Source organism: Parus major, chromosome 4, assembly GCF_001522545.3.
Source record: "Parus major isolate Abel chromosome 4, Parus_major1.1, whole genome shotgun sequence".
Lineage (NCBI taxonomy): Eukaryota > Metazoa > Chordata > Aves > Passeriformes > Paridae > Parus > Parus major.
In genome coordinates, this window is record NC_031771.1 from 59,721,846 (window position 1) to 59,740,533 (window position 18,688).

The 18,688-nt window shown below is 44.0% G+C and overlaps 1 protein-coding gene across 1 annotated transcript in view; it reads right to left on the reverse strand.

Moving 5' to 3' along the window:
* The window catches only part of MSANTD1 (Myb/SANT DNA binding domain containing 1), a 45,358-nt gene that overhangs the window by 21,230 nt on the left and 5,440 nt on the right, over positions 1-18,688 (reverse strand). The window contains exon 2 of the mRNA XM_015625720.2: positions 12,786-12,878. Within this exon, the coding sequence (XP_015481206.1) occupies positions 12,786-12,878 (93 nt within the window). The remainder of the gene's footprint in view (positions 1-12,785; positions 12,879-18,688) is intronic.

An 18,688-nucleotide genomic window follows, 5' to 3' on the forward strand; every position in this document is an offset into this window, starting at 1 on the left:
GTTCTGCCTTAGGACTGCAGCAGAAGCATTTCACCTGCTTTATGGGCAACCTAAAAGGATTATTCAACGAGTTAAAAAAAGGCTGTGAGATGCTTAGAACTGTGAATAAATTGCTTTGCTGTAAAACAAGCATTTTCAGCTGGTTTTTATATAGGGCTAAATTGTGCCAGCAGTTATATCAGAGAAGCAGGGCTTATTCATTGTATTAAACACTGCAATACAAGCGGTGGGCCAAATCCTGCCCCACTTACACTCCTGACAATAATCTTCCACAAAAGAGTGAGATGCAGGAACTGCATTAATTCCAGCAGTACGACCAGCTAAACAGAAAGATGTTCATTTCCTACAGTCCCAATAGAACCGTGTTATGTAAAATATAAATAAATAATACACAGACCTTTCTTATTATTATTTTTCTGTTTCAGCAATAACGACCTCACTGCAGGGCATTTCCTGAAGATTAATGACAGGCAGGGGTTAATGGCCTGAGGCTCACCCAGTCAGTCGTTAATCCCCAGGAAATGTTCTGTGCCTCAATCCTTAATGCTTAAGTATCCTATAAATTGTAAGTCTTCTCATAACCACATCCTTGATCTTAACAATAGTTTAAAAATGCACGGCTTGGTTTGCATCCTGGAGATGGCAAAGAGAGCACATAATGTTCCTAAAAGGTACACTAGTGACATTTGTGGGACCATTGCCTTCTTTCTATTTTATTTATTCTACTGTATATTACAAAAGGCACAACAGCATACCATAGAACAAGGTGGGGGTATGGGGGGGGGGGGATAGAATTACATCTACTTTACATAGGAACTTCCACTGATCCAACCCTGAACATCTCTGCCAGAAATATACCTGCTGAGTCACTGCCTTCCTAAGGGAAAAAATAAAAAGGAGAGAAATAAAGAAAAAATCCCCTAGCTTCCAAATAACTGCTTTTAACTACTAATATGACAGCCTAGCAACTATTACCTTTAAAAATGTGTAAATAGCAGCATATGTTGTGGTGATGATCTTGCATGGTTTGTCTCTTGGGTGGCCAGCTGGGAGACGTCACATGATCAGGGGACAGATGGTGGTCAGAAGAGGATCAGCTGATGACACATTCATTTTATTAATTTATTGTTTTGTTTTGAAATTCCCATCACCTAACCTTGGGCTTCAGGCAGCTCTTTTAATGAAATCGTACCAACCTCAGCTGCCTGTGGTTGCAGCCAGCTGGGGATCACCAGGACAAGTTTTAGGAAGCAACACAGAGTCCAAGAGGAAAATACCATGGCCTTGGGTCTAACTTGGAACTAACACGTGCTACTGTAAAGCCAGGCTTGCTTTTCAACCTTTAATCATCCATTAGAGGTTTGTTTTTCTCCCTCAGACTTTAAACCACCTACGTTGTGAAAATGCCGATTAACACCACTGAAACCCATAGCATGATACACACAACTTGTCAAAACCCAAAGATATGTGTGGTCTCTCCTTTAAGGATATTTTTAATTCGGTTTCAAGTACAACAACTAGGACAGTGTGGGTGAAAACCTTTCCAGCTGCACCAAGTTTTTCCTGTCCTAGTCCACAACTATTCCTTCCTCTCTCCATCCACATGTGCCTGGCATATGTGCAGCTGCTCCTTGTGCTCCATGCTGGCCCCCAGACCCTGCAGGAGGGGGGCAGTTGTTTCCCTGTGAAATTCACATCTCAACTCTTCTATATGCTGTTTCCTATTAGTGTATTTGACAGACTGATATAGTGGTATAGTGCTATTTAACATCTGTTATATAAAAGAAATGCTTTCTAATAATACCTCTCTTATTCCCCTCCTTCAACACCTGAAGGGAATCTAAGTTTCAAGGACTCCAGTCCTACCCCCTCCTCTGAAAAAGTCGTTGATAATAATTATGGAGACCCCACATGCCTCACTAAAGCACATGTGCCAAGTGCTTGATGAAGTGACTGTTTTCCTACGTGGGTCTGAAAGCAAGAGAAGTTTTTTTTATCCTCAAATAATTCCTGCACTCTTTGCCAAAGCCAGGGGAGGGAAAATACACCTCACCAAGCTGTGCCTCTCTGCTGATGTTCAGCAGACCTGTGCAGTCCCTAGGCATCACTAAGCCCTTGTCCTGGTCCCCGAGTTGGGATGAACAGCTAGGACAGGACCAGCAAACCTTTTAGGGGAAGAGCAGCTCTGTGTCAGCAAGAGTAGTCCCTGCCCAGGATGGCACCGGGAGGAGAAGCTCTATTAGCATTCAGCTGCTTCTTGCCTCTCCCAGGTTAGAGGCCAGTCAAGATTTGTCATCTACCTCAAAGACTGGCTGGTCACCAAGCCCAGAATAACTACTGACATGACAAGCTGCAGCCCTGCCTGACTGAAGGCACTGATACCCCTCCTGCACACCCCTCTGACACTGATGGCAGAGTCCTCCAGCACCAGCTCCCTCCAGACCAAGGACCAACCTGGCACCGAGCACCACGCAAGCAGCTGAAGCTGCAATTGTTCTCCTCAATACAATAAGGGTATTAAGTCTCACAAAGCAGTGATATACATAGCAGAGCTAATGGGTACACCTTTGTAAGTGACTTCAATCTGTAGGGGAAAGTTTTTCTCCACTCTCCTGCTCACCCCAGTCCTTCCTCTTATGGGCACTGCTGTGACAAGTTCAGAAGATACTCTTGTGAACACTTCACTGTTCTTGAGTATCTTACTTGTGCCTTTCCTCTCAATGCACACCACCTCAGAGGAACATGAATTTAATGATCCTCTTGCAAATCTGTTCTTCATATCATCTGTCTAAACACCCTACCTTTTTTGCAATCATTATATATCAGCTTGAATAATAGCTCTCACAGCTGTTCCACTTTTCATGGTGATCTCTAAAGATAACAAACCTCAAACAGGGTAGAAGGGTTTATAATTTGCAGCTGTGGATCTAATGAAGTTCCCCTCTAAATACTGCTCTCACAGAGTTTAGATAACTCCATTAATCCTTACATATCTGTTGACTAAACCTCAGGTGATCTGTGCTAACTGACTGTGTGTACAGCCTTCAGCTTTGCAAGGGTGGGCTCAGGCATGCCAAATAAAACTTCCTTTAGCCAGGTTTTAGGGGATGGTGTTTTCCCCTGTGCCTGCAGGGGAATAACGGCTCCAGTCACTCAAGCACCAGAGCCCAGCCCACAAACTGAGCCCTTACATTGTGATTACAGAAGAGCATGTCCAATCCTGCTGATGGGGACTGTGGTAGAAGTCAGGCAGAAACTTCTGGGCAAATCAGAATTTATTTCACTTGGATACAAGAGATTTCTCCAGCTTCTCCTAAATATACTTCTGTGTCTGAAATCCCCATGGGAGCTGTCTACAGGGATGCTGACACACAGGTCCCTGCCTACAAGGATGCTTAGAAATGGAAGAACATTAGCTTTGGTTCAGGAGAATCTTGATATCAATTGGCAGCAAACACCCTTTTAGGCAGCAACTTGGAACAGAGACACCAGGAGGAGGGGTTTCCTGTTGAAGGAGCATCACCCCTCAAAGACACAGGTCCAACCCTACAACACATGGGTACCTCAGTAAACTATTTTGTAATGTCTTGATTACACAAAACAAAAACAAAAAAACCAAAACCAACCAAACAAAAACAAACACCAAACAACACTGCTTTGATCCTTTGTGTTTGGGGCAAGCTGTTAAAAGTGAGATTGTCCAAAGCACAGGCTGGTCACCGCTCCTTGCAATCCTCTGGTCCAGCCCACCAGGAGCTTATACATGTGGGTAATAACAAATCTTGGAACTGGATAGTGACTGCAGAGCATGTGTTCATTCTCTGGGAATTTCAGTGCAGACACACCTTGATAACTCTGCTTAAAAGGGTGCAGTGCTGTGTATGTGTTTGTCTAAAATCATTTGGAGTTTGGATTGTGAGGGGATACTCCTGCCCCACACCTCCCTATCCACTGGGCTAGAAGGCCCACTTGCTAAAGTCTTACAGAGAATTAAGGGTTTAGTATCTCTGACTGCTGCCTACTGCAATTTGCAAAGATGATTAAATGCAATGCTAGTACAGACAGGCTGGGGAACAAGACACTGGAGAGCAGCAACTGTGAAAAAGGACTTGGGTGTCCTGGTCAATGGAAGGTTGAGTATGAGTCAGCAGTGCCCTGGCAGACTGGAAGGACATCCATGTGCTGGGGTGGATCTTTGTAGTTCACTTCCAACACAGGGTCCTCAGGTGATACTGACATCCTCATCCTCTGTGAGGCAAGAAATACTCTGTGAAATACTCTGTGGGAGAGGAAGTATTCTTCTAGTACTTCTGAACATCTTGGCCAGAGAAGACAGGCTGGGACAGGTGATCAGGAGGAGAAGCTGCCCTTTTTTCTCCTCCATTAAACCAACAATGAAGCTGCAGTGCTCAGAAGAGTTCTGGAAAGGAGCTCAGGCAGAGGTAGGGAAGCATCTTGCAGGCAGTGGTGCCTGGCTTAGGAACTCCAGTGAGGTCTTTGCACTGTTCAGACTGCCAGCCTCCTTGGGTGATGGGGTCATGGGGGTTTGTAAAGGCTCAGAAGCAACAGGAAACCACAGGGCTGTGAGCACAGAGCCATCAGGTCAGTGTTGTGGAGCTGCACACAGACACAGCTCATGCCACCCTACTGCCTGTGAGGGAATTTTAACAGCACAGCAGCATTTGCAAAGGAAACCCAGAGCTATCAAAACCAGGAGGGTCTTTTACAAATACAGAACAAAAAAAAATTATTCAGGCTGAGGAAAAACAGTAGGTGTCTCGAGATACATACAGGAGGGACCAGAAGGGACAAGTGACAGCAACACATCACTGAGCAAAGGCCATTGCATGGTTGGATAGTTTTTATGTACATCTAAAATGTATAACACCTGCCCAGAATTCTGCCAACAGAAATGGGCGCTGTGGAGGAGGCTGGCTGAAGGGAAGGCATCCTGGCTGACATGGGGCAGATAAGATTTTGGTATGACAAAACACTTAGAACAAAGACAAGAAAAAATGAATGTTTCCACACAAACACCCTGCCACAGGGCTGTCTGAGTGACAGGTCTCCCTGATGGTGGAGCAGGGCACTGGACAGACCAGGAGGAGCCCTGTATTCTGGGAAGGTGCAGGTGAGCCAGAGGAAGCTGGAGAGGTTTTTTATTTTATTTTGCAAGAAGCGTCCTGCTTAAATTTCACTGTATTCAGAACATTTCCCAAAAGCATTTTGATCTTGCTGAACTGGCAGATTCTGACCAAAAATATCTCCTTTGCCTATTTTAGTAGTAACCATGGAAGCCAGCTTTGCACCGACATTCAGTTGGAGAGAGGATGGCGAGAGACAGCGAGGTGAATGCAGACAAGCTGGGAAATGAGGCTTCAGCAGTTTTTGTGGTCAGATCAGGAAGTATTCGCAGGCAAGGGGGAGAACTGGAATTACATGGGGCTTTAGAAGAAGGAGCTCATGGACTGCAGGGAACCCAGAGAACTCACTGTTTGGAGAAACCAGGTACAGATTGATATGTTCATAGTAATTAGATTAAAAATTACAATGCTGAGATATTTTTTAAATTACTTTATTATTTTAAGTTTAGCAGAATCACAGACACTTGTGCTGCAGACCTTAGTTTAGCATATTGGAGAGGGAAAAAAAATTCCCTTATGTCCAGAAGGTACAAGTAATCACTGCCCAAACGTCTGGCACTTACAATATTATGCAGGCAGGATGCCAAACTAGATGGACTTTGAGTCACACATGCTCCTAAATGTTCAAGCATACAGGAAAAGACAGGCCATATTATTAAAAATTTAGTTATATAATATTGAAAGCAAAGCACATCAATTCTACATGTGTCATACTCCCAGTTTATAACAAACAGAGAATTTCCTGGATTTCCTTACTCTTAAGAAATAATTTGAAGGTCCTTAGCATATGGAACAACTCTGCAGTACGTAGTATCAGACATACTCCTTTTCTGGCAAGCAAGCAATAAATCGTATTACAATGAAAATCGCTCAGTTCCCATTGAATAGTTTCCCAAATCCCACTTGAAAGAAATTATTTTGGCCCTGCTTACTTACGGGGGTTAGTCAATAACTCCCCCTGCCCTGTTTGGTTTTTAGCACATTTGAGCAAGTTACATGCTGAAAAGTGTCTGATTCATCAAAAACTGCTCCTACAACGCTGTGCAAACATTGCTCTTCCAGAAGCAAATTCCCCCGAGAACCTGTCCTAAATGCTTCCCTTTAGACATAAACCGTGAATTAATCCAGTTTGGATTTGAGATGTATGGCAAAAGAAGAGCAATAATCCCCGTGTGCCGGTGCCGTGACTCAGCAGGGCAGGAGGGAGAAGCCGTGTCACGGCAGGACAGATGAGCGGCTCTGCTCGGGCACCGCCGTGCGCATCGCCTGTGTCAGCCCTCGCTGACTGCAGAGGGAGAGGCGGTGGCGTTCAGAACATGGCCAGAGGGGTTATCCATGCGGATCCCGAGCGAGCTGCCGGGGCTGCTGCCGGGGCTCTGTGCCGCGCTGCTGGAGCCGGCACCCGAGCTGCGCTGGCCGAGTGCCTTCCAGCCCGCTGCTCCTCCACAGGGAACAGCGGTGTGGGCCCTTTTCCAGCAGCCTCTGAGGAACTGCAGCGCAAGTTGCTGGCAATTCGCTGCCAGAAGCCCGGCCTCGCTGCTCAGAGCCTGCTACTGGCTTGGCAGGCTGCTGCATCCACGGCACAGCTGTTTGCATCCCCGCACCGCCTGCCCCTGCCTCCCCGCCAAGGCTGGCAGAGGACGTGGGAAGGCCGGAGCAGCCCCTTGTCATCCCTGCCCGGGGCACCCTGCAGGCCAGCCGCGGGCAGAACCTCGCACCGGCTGGGGGCACGGCCATGGGATTAGCTCCTGCTGCTCTGCGCGTTAATCACCCACACGTCTTCAAAATAAAATGCATTAAAATCCAAAGATGTCTGCTAAATGGAGAAAGGCAAAAAAGCTCCTGCCTATCTTGCATCTCTGCTTAGGGACCCAAGGCTACCCCCAGTTGCGGCCCTTTCCCCTAACAAGGGTTCAGTCAGCTCTGGAGCCCCTCAGAGGAAAACTTAAAGATTTTTAAAAAAATATTTCAGATAAAATATTTAGGGCGCTGGAGATTTTCATATCAGTTCATAAAAGATTTAAATACTAAAATGTAAATGGTGTTTTGGGTATTACTACTGCAAGGCAGCCTCAGGAATGGGAATTCAAGAAAAGTGTTGCAACCTATGAAATTCAGACAGTACTCTTAAAAGTATTCTTAAAAGCCTGCCTCATCTGAGAGCTGCCATAAAGGTGAGTAAAACCAAATTCACCAGCACCCTCATGCTGTGACAGAAAATAAGCATATCTATTTCAGTGGCTGCTAGTGGAAGTTGAGACCATAAAAACAGGCAGACACCATTTCTGGGATGGGCTGACGGCAACATCATCCATCCCACAGCATCCATGTCCTTACATTGGAAGCATATCCATGTCCCAAGCGAACTTACACTTTATTCTCAATGCTCAAAGTGTTTCAGGGGAGTGAAGTTCCCCTGAGAGCTACTGATGGGGTCCATGAAGTTCTATGTGGTCTGTGTTTGCAAATCCTTGCCCCAAAAGGATGACTTCTGCCTCTGTGCAGATGATCCACAAATTCAGCTACTACGACACTGGGCAGCATCTCCAGACAAACACAGGATTGGGAACTTAAGCATCAACTCTCAGATCTTGTGATAGGCAGGAGAATAGGCAGGACCCATCTAAACCTGAAAGGTTTATTGCAATATGCATGTGTAACTTTGCCTCTTTTAACACAGAGGTTTGCAGTATTTGGGGTCCTGTGATCCTGATGCCTGGAGAGTCTACCTAGAACGGAGTCTAGACAGTGTTAAAGGAATAAATTGGGAATTTATTAAAAAAGCCCTCAAAGGATACAGCTTGGGCAGTACAAGAGCCTGGCCGAGGCTACAGCCAAGATGGACCATGGGTTACACGTTTCCACACTTTTATAAAAGTTTTGGTGCATTTACATACAGGGGTTAATTGTCCAGTTACAGCTTCAGGTTATGAAGTCCCATCCTCCCAGACTGCTCTCCTCAATTCACTGTTGTTTATACTTTTTGTGCCTGAAGTTGCAATGGTGTCCTTGGTTCTTGGGCTGGAAAAGGATTGTTTAGTCTAAATAAACTGTGAGGACAACTTGCTAACACTTTATATGTGTTTATATATGTTTTCGAAGTTACATTGTAATACAGTACAGAATCTGGAAAATACGAAAGCTAAAACTTAAGGCATCAATCCCTCTTGGTTAAAAGAGTCTTGTTCCCTGGTCATCCCAGGGACAGCCAGGAGGGGTCATCTACCCCTCTCACATCCAAGTGTGCCCCTCCAGCCAGCCTTCTGTCTCAGGACCCAACATCTCCCCTCGCTGCCTTCACTGTAAGCCTGGACTGCAAGTGCTGTTATGTTCCTCATTGACTCCTGGCTTCCTCCAGCTGTTTTCCCCTCACATTGGCTCTATGCTATTTATCACACACTCTTCTGCTCCAATCACTTTCCACCCACCAGGGTTCAGTTTATATTCCAGCCTTAGCATGCCCCTCTGATCCAGGCATTATCTTCCACTGTTCTGACTAAATCTAAACCAAGGAGTGTGTCCTCGCATCCTCTCTTGGCTGCAGTGCAAACCCATCAGCCCAAGGACACATTTCCCAGCTGGCACAGGAGCCCATCTGCCTCCTTTAGTAAGTTCTCCTGAACTAATGCACACCCACAAACTACATTTGGATGCAAACTTCTCCAGGTTCAAGACCAGCTGTCCAGTACCACCAGTGGTTTTAAAATCTTGTTGGGTGCTTTTCTTTTAAGGTGACATTCAGTGTTGTAGCCCAGAGGATGTGCCCCAAGTATAGGTCTGTGCAGGGAAAACAGCATCATTTGCTTGGCTAGAAATACCCACTGCAGTGTGGTTATTCACAGAATTATAGACTGTCTCGACTGGGGAAGGGCCCATCAGGATTTTCAACTCCCTGCTATTCAGAGGACTACCAAAAACTGAGCCATATAGCCAAGAGCATCGTCCAGACACTCTATGAACTCAGTCAGGCTTAGTGCCATGACCACTTTTCTGGGAGCCTGTTCAGTGACTGACCACCCTCTCAGTGAAGAATCCCTTTTCTAATGTCCAATCTGAACTTCCCCTGATGCACATCTGGATGCAAGCAAAGCTAAGACTACACCAAAAGGAGTGTATCTGCCATCATCCATTTCTCAGCTGAGTCAATCATGCAAGTGCAATCAAAAAGATTAATTTAAATTATGGATTAACTGGCCTCAGTTCACCTGTAGCAGATTAGCAAGCACTCAAATTACTTCTTTTTGGCAGAAAAGCTGCCTCCAGTAAGTCAGTAAAGATTTTTCTGAAGAGTAACAAAACTGAAGAGCTATGGACCGGATTTTCGGTACTGAAGAGCTGAACCTATTTGCAGCTGGGCTTCATAGGGGACCAGGTATATAGAGCTTAAATAAGAAACCTAACTGGGATGTTTAAGGGGGAAGTGCAGACCTGAAGTGCATGGAACCTAAAAACACACAGATGCAGGAGACACTCACCGTGAAGATGCAAGTACAGACAAGTTGTCTGAAGGGAGTCCATGGCAGATGTGAATGGCACCAGGGAATTCTAATTTTATTTCATCCCTGATCATTCAGCTGACAGATTTCTGTATAGCCAGAAGGATCCCCATGTTCTTAACAAGTCTTCAAGTGCTCAGAAAGTTTGGATTTTTTTGTTACAAAACACAGATTTCATGACTGTAGGACAAGGGACCTAAACAAAGAAACAAGGAACCGCCATCTGATTGCAGAGAAACAAGACTAAACAATTTACAGCAAATCAAACCAGTTCACAGCACAGTGTCTCATTCTCTTTTAGTGGCCAGTGTTTTCCATTCTCTGTGCAAACAGGACACAGTGTTTCTCAGGGGAGGCACTCTTGTGCAACTCCTATTAGAGGCAATTGGCCAACTCCAAAGGACTTAAAAAGTCAGCCCTCTTCTCCCCCCACCTCACTCCCCTTATTGTAAAAACTACTTGGACTGGATTTAGCTCCTCTTTTGCTGTGGTTTTAAAAGAGCTCAACAGCCTGATCCACAAACCTTGCCAAGCACGGGCAGAAAAAACACAACTGCCTCTTGTCAGCATCTCACCAGCCATACAGATGAAAATATTCCCCACACTGACTTTAATGCCTGGTAGCAATATCCCAGTGGCTGAAGCCACTCAAGCAGACCAAAAATGCATCACAGGCAGCAGTCTAAAACATTCAATGCTCATGTCATGGTGTTCTCCATTTGCAGCTTCTTTCCTCTCTGCACACTGCACTTCATGATAACTGGACAGGCAGATTATATTAAAGCTCATGCCTACTCTGTCAAATGATTTCTCATCAAGTCTCAGCAGGAACTAATTGAAGATTAAACTAATCATTCCTTGAGGCCTCTTCTGGAGTGTTTTATCACTTTTTGCGAATCCATTAAGGAGAACTTAAGTGAAGTGCTGATCTGGCAGGACCACTGAACACAAGCTGGAGTGACTGGACAATCCAACACACATGTGAGAAACAAGGGCTTCAGACATTCTCTATAAATGAGACAAGACCAACCTTCATCCATTTCTTCTGGCTGTAAAAACCAGCTTAACAAAATGGCGATAAGTGTTTTCCAAAATAACATTCTGCCTTCCTGAAAACAAAGGAGCAAGTCTGACAAGAGCTGTTTGATGTTACACAAAATATTCCTGCACAATTCTCTGATCTTCTCTGCCTGAAATCTGGAGAATACCACAAGCAGCCACCAATTACCAGGCCACTGTAGCTTGTGTTGATCCCTGCTTTAACCTGCTTCCACAATAGCCAAATTCTTCCATTGACTGATCTGTAGCTTCATTCCTGACCTCTGATCCACCCAGAGCCTCTCTGGGTATTGTACACAGCTATCAGATAACAACAATTGACATCCAGGCTTCCTCCAGCCTCGGGGTAAAAGCCATAACCACTGGGGCATGGCAGACCCCCAGATGAAAAAAATTAATGTACTTTTTCTGCAGTGCCTTGCAGGGTTAAAGGAGTCATTTATCCAGATATGAAAGCCTAAAGAAAGGTCCAAAAAGCTTTTTTTTTTGTTTTGAAGCAACTGAAAACACCCCCTGGAATGGCAGAACCAGACACTTCACTCAGTAATAAAATTCATGGTCCCAAAAGCAGGATCACACACTTACTAGTGTTTGCTTTGAAAAAAATACACATTTTCAAGCCTCTTCTACTGTAAAAGCAGAAGAGAACCCTGAATATTGGTTACCACAACTATAAGGATTATTTTGAGAGTATTTTATACATCTCATCACTGTAAATGTTTTAGAAATATTTTTGTGCTATATTCTACTCTGCCTCCCTATGTTGTTTTTATCTTACAAGTGAGAACTCCTTAAGGCAGGCATCACATACAAGTTCCCATCTAAGCATTTAAAATACTACAGTCAGTGTGAGTTTCTGGAATCAGTCAAAGTTTCTGGAACCACTCTCACTTTTAAGATAATTTAGATGCCTCTCAATACTTTCAACGTGCTGCAATACAAGAAAGCAAGATCAGCTTTGGTTTAGATTATTAGCATAATATGATTGCAGTGCACTCAGAAATGGTAAAAAAATCAACCCTCTTTCATTCCCAATTGCTCAATTCAGTATGAAACCACAGTAAAACTGTAAGCAAATCTTGTGAATTTGTTTTCATTTGAACTTGACAGAGCCAGCATCTGTGTCGCTATTTATTTATATGCACACATATAAATACACACAGTCTTTATACTTATATATATATATATACACATATTCACATTATTTTACCTGGTTGCTTTCTAACAGTAACTATTCCAATGTAAGTCTTGGAATAGGAGAAGGAAGAACAGCTGAAGCAAGACCAGGCCCAGGGAAAGGTCTCTACAGCCACATTAAACCTCACAAAGTGGAAGAGCATCGTATTTGCCCTCCAAAAACTCAGAAATGCATTGCATTTCCTTGCAGACTGCACCATCTCAGGACAAAACCAAGACTACTAAAAATCAAAACCATGCTTGGACTCCACAAGTTGTTTTTCTGTGTTCTGTAGTGTTACATAAGGATCACTGAAAAATGAAATTACTTTGCCTGTCTTTAAAGCAGTATTCTCATCAGGGAATTCTGCAGGTAAAAGCTTGGGGAAATATTAAGTCCAATATGGAGCTGCAAGAACACTTGTCCCGCCATGAGGTACAAAAAGTTGCTGGACTCTTAAAACTATGAAGAAAAAAAGCACATTTTAAAATACACCTCTCCGGCATATTGGCTAAAATCTCTGAAATGCACCATCCACAGAGCACCCCCAGAGCCAGTGCATCAGAAGGAATCAAAAGGTTCCAGGACAAAGCACTGACCAGTTGAACCCTGTGAAAACTCAGGTCAGTGATCACAGAGAGCAGATGTGACATCAGGGGCTCCTCTGCCCAGGAGGTTCCAGCCTGTGAAGGGACTGAAACAGTGCCCAACTTGACCTCCTCTGGCTGAGGAGACAACACAGCACCTTTTACACACTCAGAAGTTCCAGCCCTGAACCACTTGGCTCCATTCCCTTCCCCAGCTTTTCAGAGGAACAGGAGGAAAGCACAGGCTCAACACACAAACCCACATTTTTTTACCGTTTTGCAACTTTAAGAACTTTATGGTGCAGAAGAGAAGCTTCAGTACCTGCTGTCCTCGGAACAGAAGATCCTCCATGAGCCTTCAAGTCAACACAGGACTCCTCACAGCAGATCACTGACCCAGAGCAGAACTTCACATCTGGGGAGAGAGAGTTTGGCAGGACAAGGCACCTCGTGGGGAGGGGAGTGAGGAGACAGCTCGTACCAGCCCAGAAGGGTCACCCGTGCTCTTCCAGGGGTATCTTGAAAAGGTCTCACGAGGTGGGTTTGGTTTTCAAACTCTAGCCTTTCAAACTGCACCAACAAAGGCCTTCCCCAGTCCCATCATAATTAACCTGAATCAGCCCATGAGCCGTCAACAAACTCTTTCCTGTATGCTGAAAGCTACTCACTTGAAGCCTAAAGAATATGACAGACATTCTCATCTGCACATCTCACCACTGCCAACCAAAGATGTCTCTTTAAAAGTCATTCAAATTTCACCCAGGACACCAGCAGGTTTCATTTTTCCCAACTTTTCTCATCTGCCCAACTTTTCCATTAGCAAGTTAACACTCAATGCTCAGCCTGCTGTCCATCAGAGGATCACAAATCTTTATTTAACATATGGTGAGTCCTGAAGGTACTGTAATCTCTATTTTACACAAGGAGAAGGCAGAGACAAGCAAAGGGGGAAATTTCTAAAGCTTCTAAATGACTGTGAAATTTAGACTGTGAAAAGTAATTTTCAAAAGAGAATTGGATACTCCAGAGCTAAAGTTAACCTTGCACGTCCTTTGGTCGCATCTCACAATGAAACACCCTCAATTCACTTCAGGCAAGGTCCTCAAAGCCACACAGGGACCTGAAGAGTATCACAACAGGAAATTCCAAGTCTAAAATGCAGACCTAAATGAGCCACGACTTCTCCCCTCCTCCAACCTAACAGTCCACAGGAACCAACTTTTTCACCAAAAGAAGGTATTTGGGTACCTCAAGTTTTCCTTCCTCCGTGCTGAGATCCAAACATTGTGGCCAAGCTGAACCTCTCAGCACTGATGCCTGTGAAGCCCCCTGGGTCTGGGGAGTCGTGGGCACAGCCAGCCCTCCTCAGCTGGCTCTGGTGTCGGTGTGAGGAGCAGTCACTCCCAGTTCCATTTAAAGATGTGGCTGGGGGATGAGGGTGTGGCTGGGGTGGCACCAAAACAGCACCAGCTGCCAGGGCAAGGTGGTTGCAACCTCTCCCCATGGATAGAGGCACTGGGTTTGGACTCTGCCTCCAGGGCTGGTTTTGATTTTTATCCAGAGATGTTTTAATGCAAATTTTATAGTAAGCAGCCTTGGGAACGCTGCCAGATACCTGCTCCCCACCTCCCTTTAGGTAGGCAGCAGTCAGGCCCCCACTTGCTTCTCCTCTCCAGGTCTGCGAATCCTTCCCTGCACCGTGGCACAACTTCAATAGGAAGGGCTGAGAGGTTGCCTACAGCCTGGGAAGGGACAGGTGGATTTGAATATCCCTTGGGAGAAGGAGGACCCAAACCCAAGTTCGACCACTTCTGAGATGAGTATTAAAACCATTAAGTTATTATATGAAAACCACCACACCAATCATTTGTATCTTAAGCAGCAAGTGCAAGGCTGTGAGCTCAGACCTGAGCAGCAGGGGCAGGTTTGACTCACCTGGCTGGGTTTGGAGCTTGCAGAGTGTGGGAGCTGCTCATGGGATGCAGCGTGAGAGCTGGCATGGGGACACAGGTGGAAAAAGGGTCTCCAGGAGTCTGAGCAGACACCAAGAGAAGGACTTTGGAGTGAACCAGATCCTGCAAACAACATCTGTTCCCACCATTTGAAGTGCCAACCTTACTTTAGGGTTAAAATATCAAACTAAAATCTCTCTTATCACCACCAAAGTGCTTTTACCTTGAATTTTAAGCATTTGTTTAAGCTGAGGTTAAAAAGAATCTTAGCTCCTTGGCTAAGCAGATCATGAAACTCTCTGCAGTACAGTACACTATAGAAAGTTTCTAAGTTTTCCCAACAATTGTGTGCCTAGTTAGCTTCTTGCTCCTTCTTCATCCTCAGAGCTTAGCTGCAAAAGTTTAACTAAAGGCATTTCTTAAAGAAATTTTTAGAGTAGCTGTTAAAAACACATTGGCTAACAGCTCAGAGTAGCTATTAGCCAGTGTGTTTTTATCACAACCCAACATAATAAAGTATCAGCTAGCTCTACATTTCATTGTTAGGAAAAAGGCTTTAATTAAAAGAGCAAGTCCACGCGTGCGTTTTTAAATACTGTGAGCCTGATTTTCTTCAAATTTGTTGTTTCTTCCAATTCTTTAGATCTGTATTTGAAAGAAGAGAAGGGCAAGCAGCACTATTTGGAAGTTGCAAATAAGTATTTTGAGAAAAAAAAATTAATCTCACAGAAACAGACTAGCCCTAAAAATAGGAGGTATGAGGTAGAGAAGTAGCACTTTTTGATAAAACAGAGGAGGTGTCCCTCTAAATAGGGATAGATGAATAGGCTGAGTAAATGGAAATATTTGCAATTCATTTTAGATATTTAGCAAGATATTTTTTTAAGTAGATGTGTACAAGATCTCTGGAATTTGTTTCAGGCCCATTCAGAAATAAAATCTGACACAAAACTTTGATTTAGATTTCAGACTTATCTCAGTGACATAGTCATTAGTTTATCCAGCAGCATTAAAAAAGAACAGCAAGTGCCCTAAACTTCCTCCCACAGATTAAGAAAGCTAGAGGTAAAATTCTCTGTCATTCCACCCTGATGATTATTAGACAGAATTTCCCACTCACCTTAGCAAGGTGATAATTAAAAAATCTCTGCCAAGGAACACAACCTCCTCACTGGACCCCCACAGCTCTGAACACACCTGCTGCTAGAATTTGATATCCTGCATCTAGAGCATCACAAAGTGTTGGGGAGACTTGTGTTAGGAAAAAGTACACAGTTGCACAGAGATTAAGTTCCTTTTTTAAAGTGTTGTTGTTTTGTTCTTTTAATCGTGCTAAAGAAAAAGAAGAGTGAATTCTGCATTTTGCTAAGTCTGAGCATAAGGACACAGACACAGCTTATGGTCCGTCCAGCCAAACACCTGATGGCTACAGAATAACATAACACACTGTTGTGTCCCCAGTGGCTTGCTGCAGCTGTTTTTTCTGCATTTGAAGTGGTGTGGGAGCATTACAAAGTTTAATATTGCTTTTGTCTTTTGGAGAGCAATGCCAGCCAATTCTTTTTGCACTATCACATTATTTAATCAAATATCCAAAAATTAATTATACCACATGCCAATACAGAGCGCAGTTTTATTGGCCCTAAGTCAGGGTTAGGTTGTGCTTTTGTAACTAGAACTCTCTCTAAATATGCTCAGCTTGAATGAGCTGTACCCTCTGCCTGTTGAGAGGGATTTCCCATGTGCATTTCACAGGATGGATCCACACCCCACAGGGGATATCTGAGCTCAGGGCTTTTTTTCCTCACAGCACCTCAAGGTGCAGATCAGAGCTTGTCTGATAGCCACAGCAGTTGCTGTATTTTCTGTCAGTGTGTGTTCTGCACCACAAAGAAAGAGAATCCAGACTGCAGAAAACCCTGCTGCACACACCATCACTTTCCTCTGAACCCCGCTGTGAGGAAAGCCTTTGTGCCCACTGTGTCACTTCCCCAGCATGGGCTGCCACCCAAGGCTGGTACCACCTCCACCCCTTACTCAGAGCCAAGGAAGCTCTCGTTGTGTCCTTCCTCCTCTCTCACATCTCAGTTGAGAATTTCCCTGCTTGGCACTGGAGCTCAGCATTGATTTAACCCCCCACAATTTGGCAGTGTTTGTTTTCTCAGACCAGCCTCCGCCATTCTCCCAAAACATGGAAGGAAGCAAAGATCACATGAGGAAAATCCAACAGTCCCACACAGCACTCACCAGCCCACCCTTCACACCAGCCTACACCACCTTCAAACCCCTCAGCCCAGCTGCCAGGCAGATATCCCAGCGAGATGGACATTCACTGCAGAGTTTCCACCACACTGTCCCTTCTGTGGTTGCAAAATACAGCCAAAATCTGAAAAAATATCCCCTCTAGTTCACACTCTGTCTAGGTCAGTCACCAAAGATGCTCCACATGAGATTGCTGGTACAGCACTCAGTAGCCCTAAGAAGCAGAAACTCCCAGTGAATGCTAAAAAGAAGACGGTTTCTACTCAGATTTAAGCTATGTCCCTTGACAGAAAGGGTGGTTCATCAGGAGACTGGTCTGACCTCCCAAACAAATGCATAAAATTCTAAATATTATTTGATTTGATCCAAATGGATGCCTTTTCTGGGCACTAACCAAGATAAACCTGTGTGCTTCAAACAAGAAGCAGCATCAGACTTGCAAATGTCTTTTGCATAGACCAGGGCAGCACCTCAACTTTTCTCTTCTGACAGTCCTAGTCTCAGTCAGAGAGTGCCCAGAGCCTTCCCAGTTCCCCTGACTCCCAGAGAACAGTCTCTAGGATGTATTGTAATATATTATATTGTAATATTGAAATATTGATGTAAAATGGTTATGTGGATCACTGAAGGCATCTCCCACTGATTTGTGATGTTTCAATAACTTTAACAGCAAGAAAATAATATGCATCAAGCAATGAAAATGAAAGATTTTTTTCTTACATGGACTATAGAACAAATTTTGGCCCACTTAAAACAGACATCCTCAATTAAAATTGTATCTGGCTACAATGAGGTACTGCTTTTGTTATGACTGAGTCATTATTGCACAGACTCGATTTTTAGTATGGGAAAAAAGGGGGTTTAATGGTATGGAATTATTTCTCAGATAAAGTAAGGAAAACTGATATAACAAAAGGGAAGAATTCCTTTAACTATGGCTGTATGGGGGATTTTGTCAGCCCAATTATTCTGCAACAGAAACAACCATGAACTCTTCTCTCCCAATGATTATCTCAACCATCTCTCTGAACAGTATGAGCAAAAAATTCCTCTGTACCTTCCTTCCTTTAATGAGGACTATGGGAAACAGCAGAGACATCAGACACTTTACATGCTTACCTCTCCCCATATGTCCCACAGATGCCAAAACTCAAAAAAATTCCCCTCCCTGATGTCAAAATAAATATGAAAAAGGATTTTCACAAACATAAAGAGACAGGGAAGGGAAAATTGGGCAGCTTTTCAGTGGGTATGATAGATAATTCAGATGCAACCCAAAAAAAATGTTTCAGAATCTAGCTCAGTTTTCAGGATGAGTGACACTGCTGAACAAGGGGGGAATGCACAATAGATGGTGTAACAAGAGTAGGACAGCTGTCTACTGACATGTAGGCAGAGCTGAACAAGCTTTATGCATTCAGGGACCAGACAGTTCTCTGGCAGCATTTGAGAAACACATGAAACACATGAAAAAGCTGTGTGCTGTGGTGCCAGCAGGAGTAGAGTCTGGACATGGTGATCTCAGGGGTCCTTTCCAACCTGTGTTTAAATCTCTTGGCAGAGAAACCCTTCTGTGCCTATGACCATCCTTGCAGCTTTCATATGTCCTATTTCTCCTTCTCCTGTATTCAAGACACAATTATTACACTGTGCAACATTTGGGCATATTGTGGATTTACACACAAACCTTTTTTGTTTTATTTTAGGTCTTCTTTAACCTGTTTTACATCCTATTTATCATCCTGATCACTCCTAAGGATAGAGCTGATACCTTCCAGGAACTACTCACAATGACAACAAGATATTTTCCTGAATAGTGACATCTCTGTGGATGCCCATGTACGGTTCTTTTCCCTTTGTGCATTACGTTTCAGATGTCTAGATTAGGTGAGAAAATGGAGAATATTCACAGCCAGTTTTAATTTTAACCTACCTTGAAAATTTCTTACTGAGTTTGTCAATTCTCCTTTTTTTCCTAGAGCTTTAGTAAATAATTTAGCAATAGAGAAAC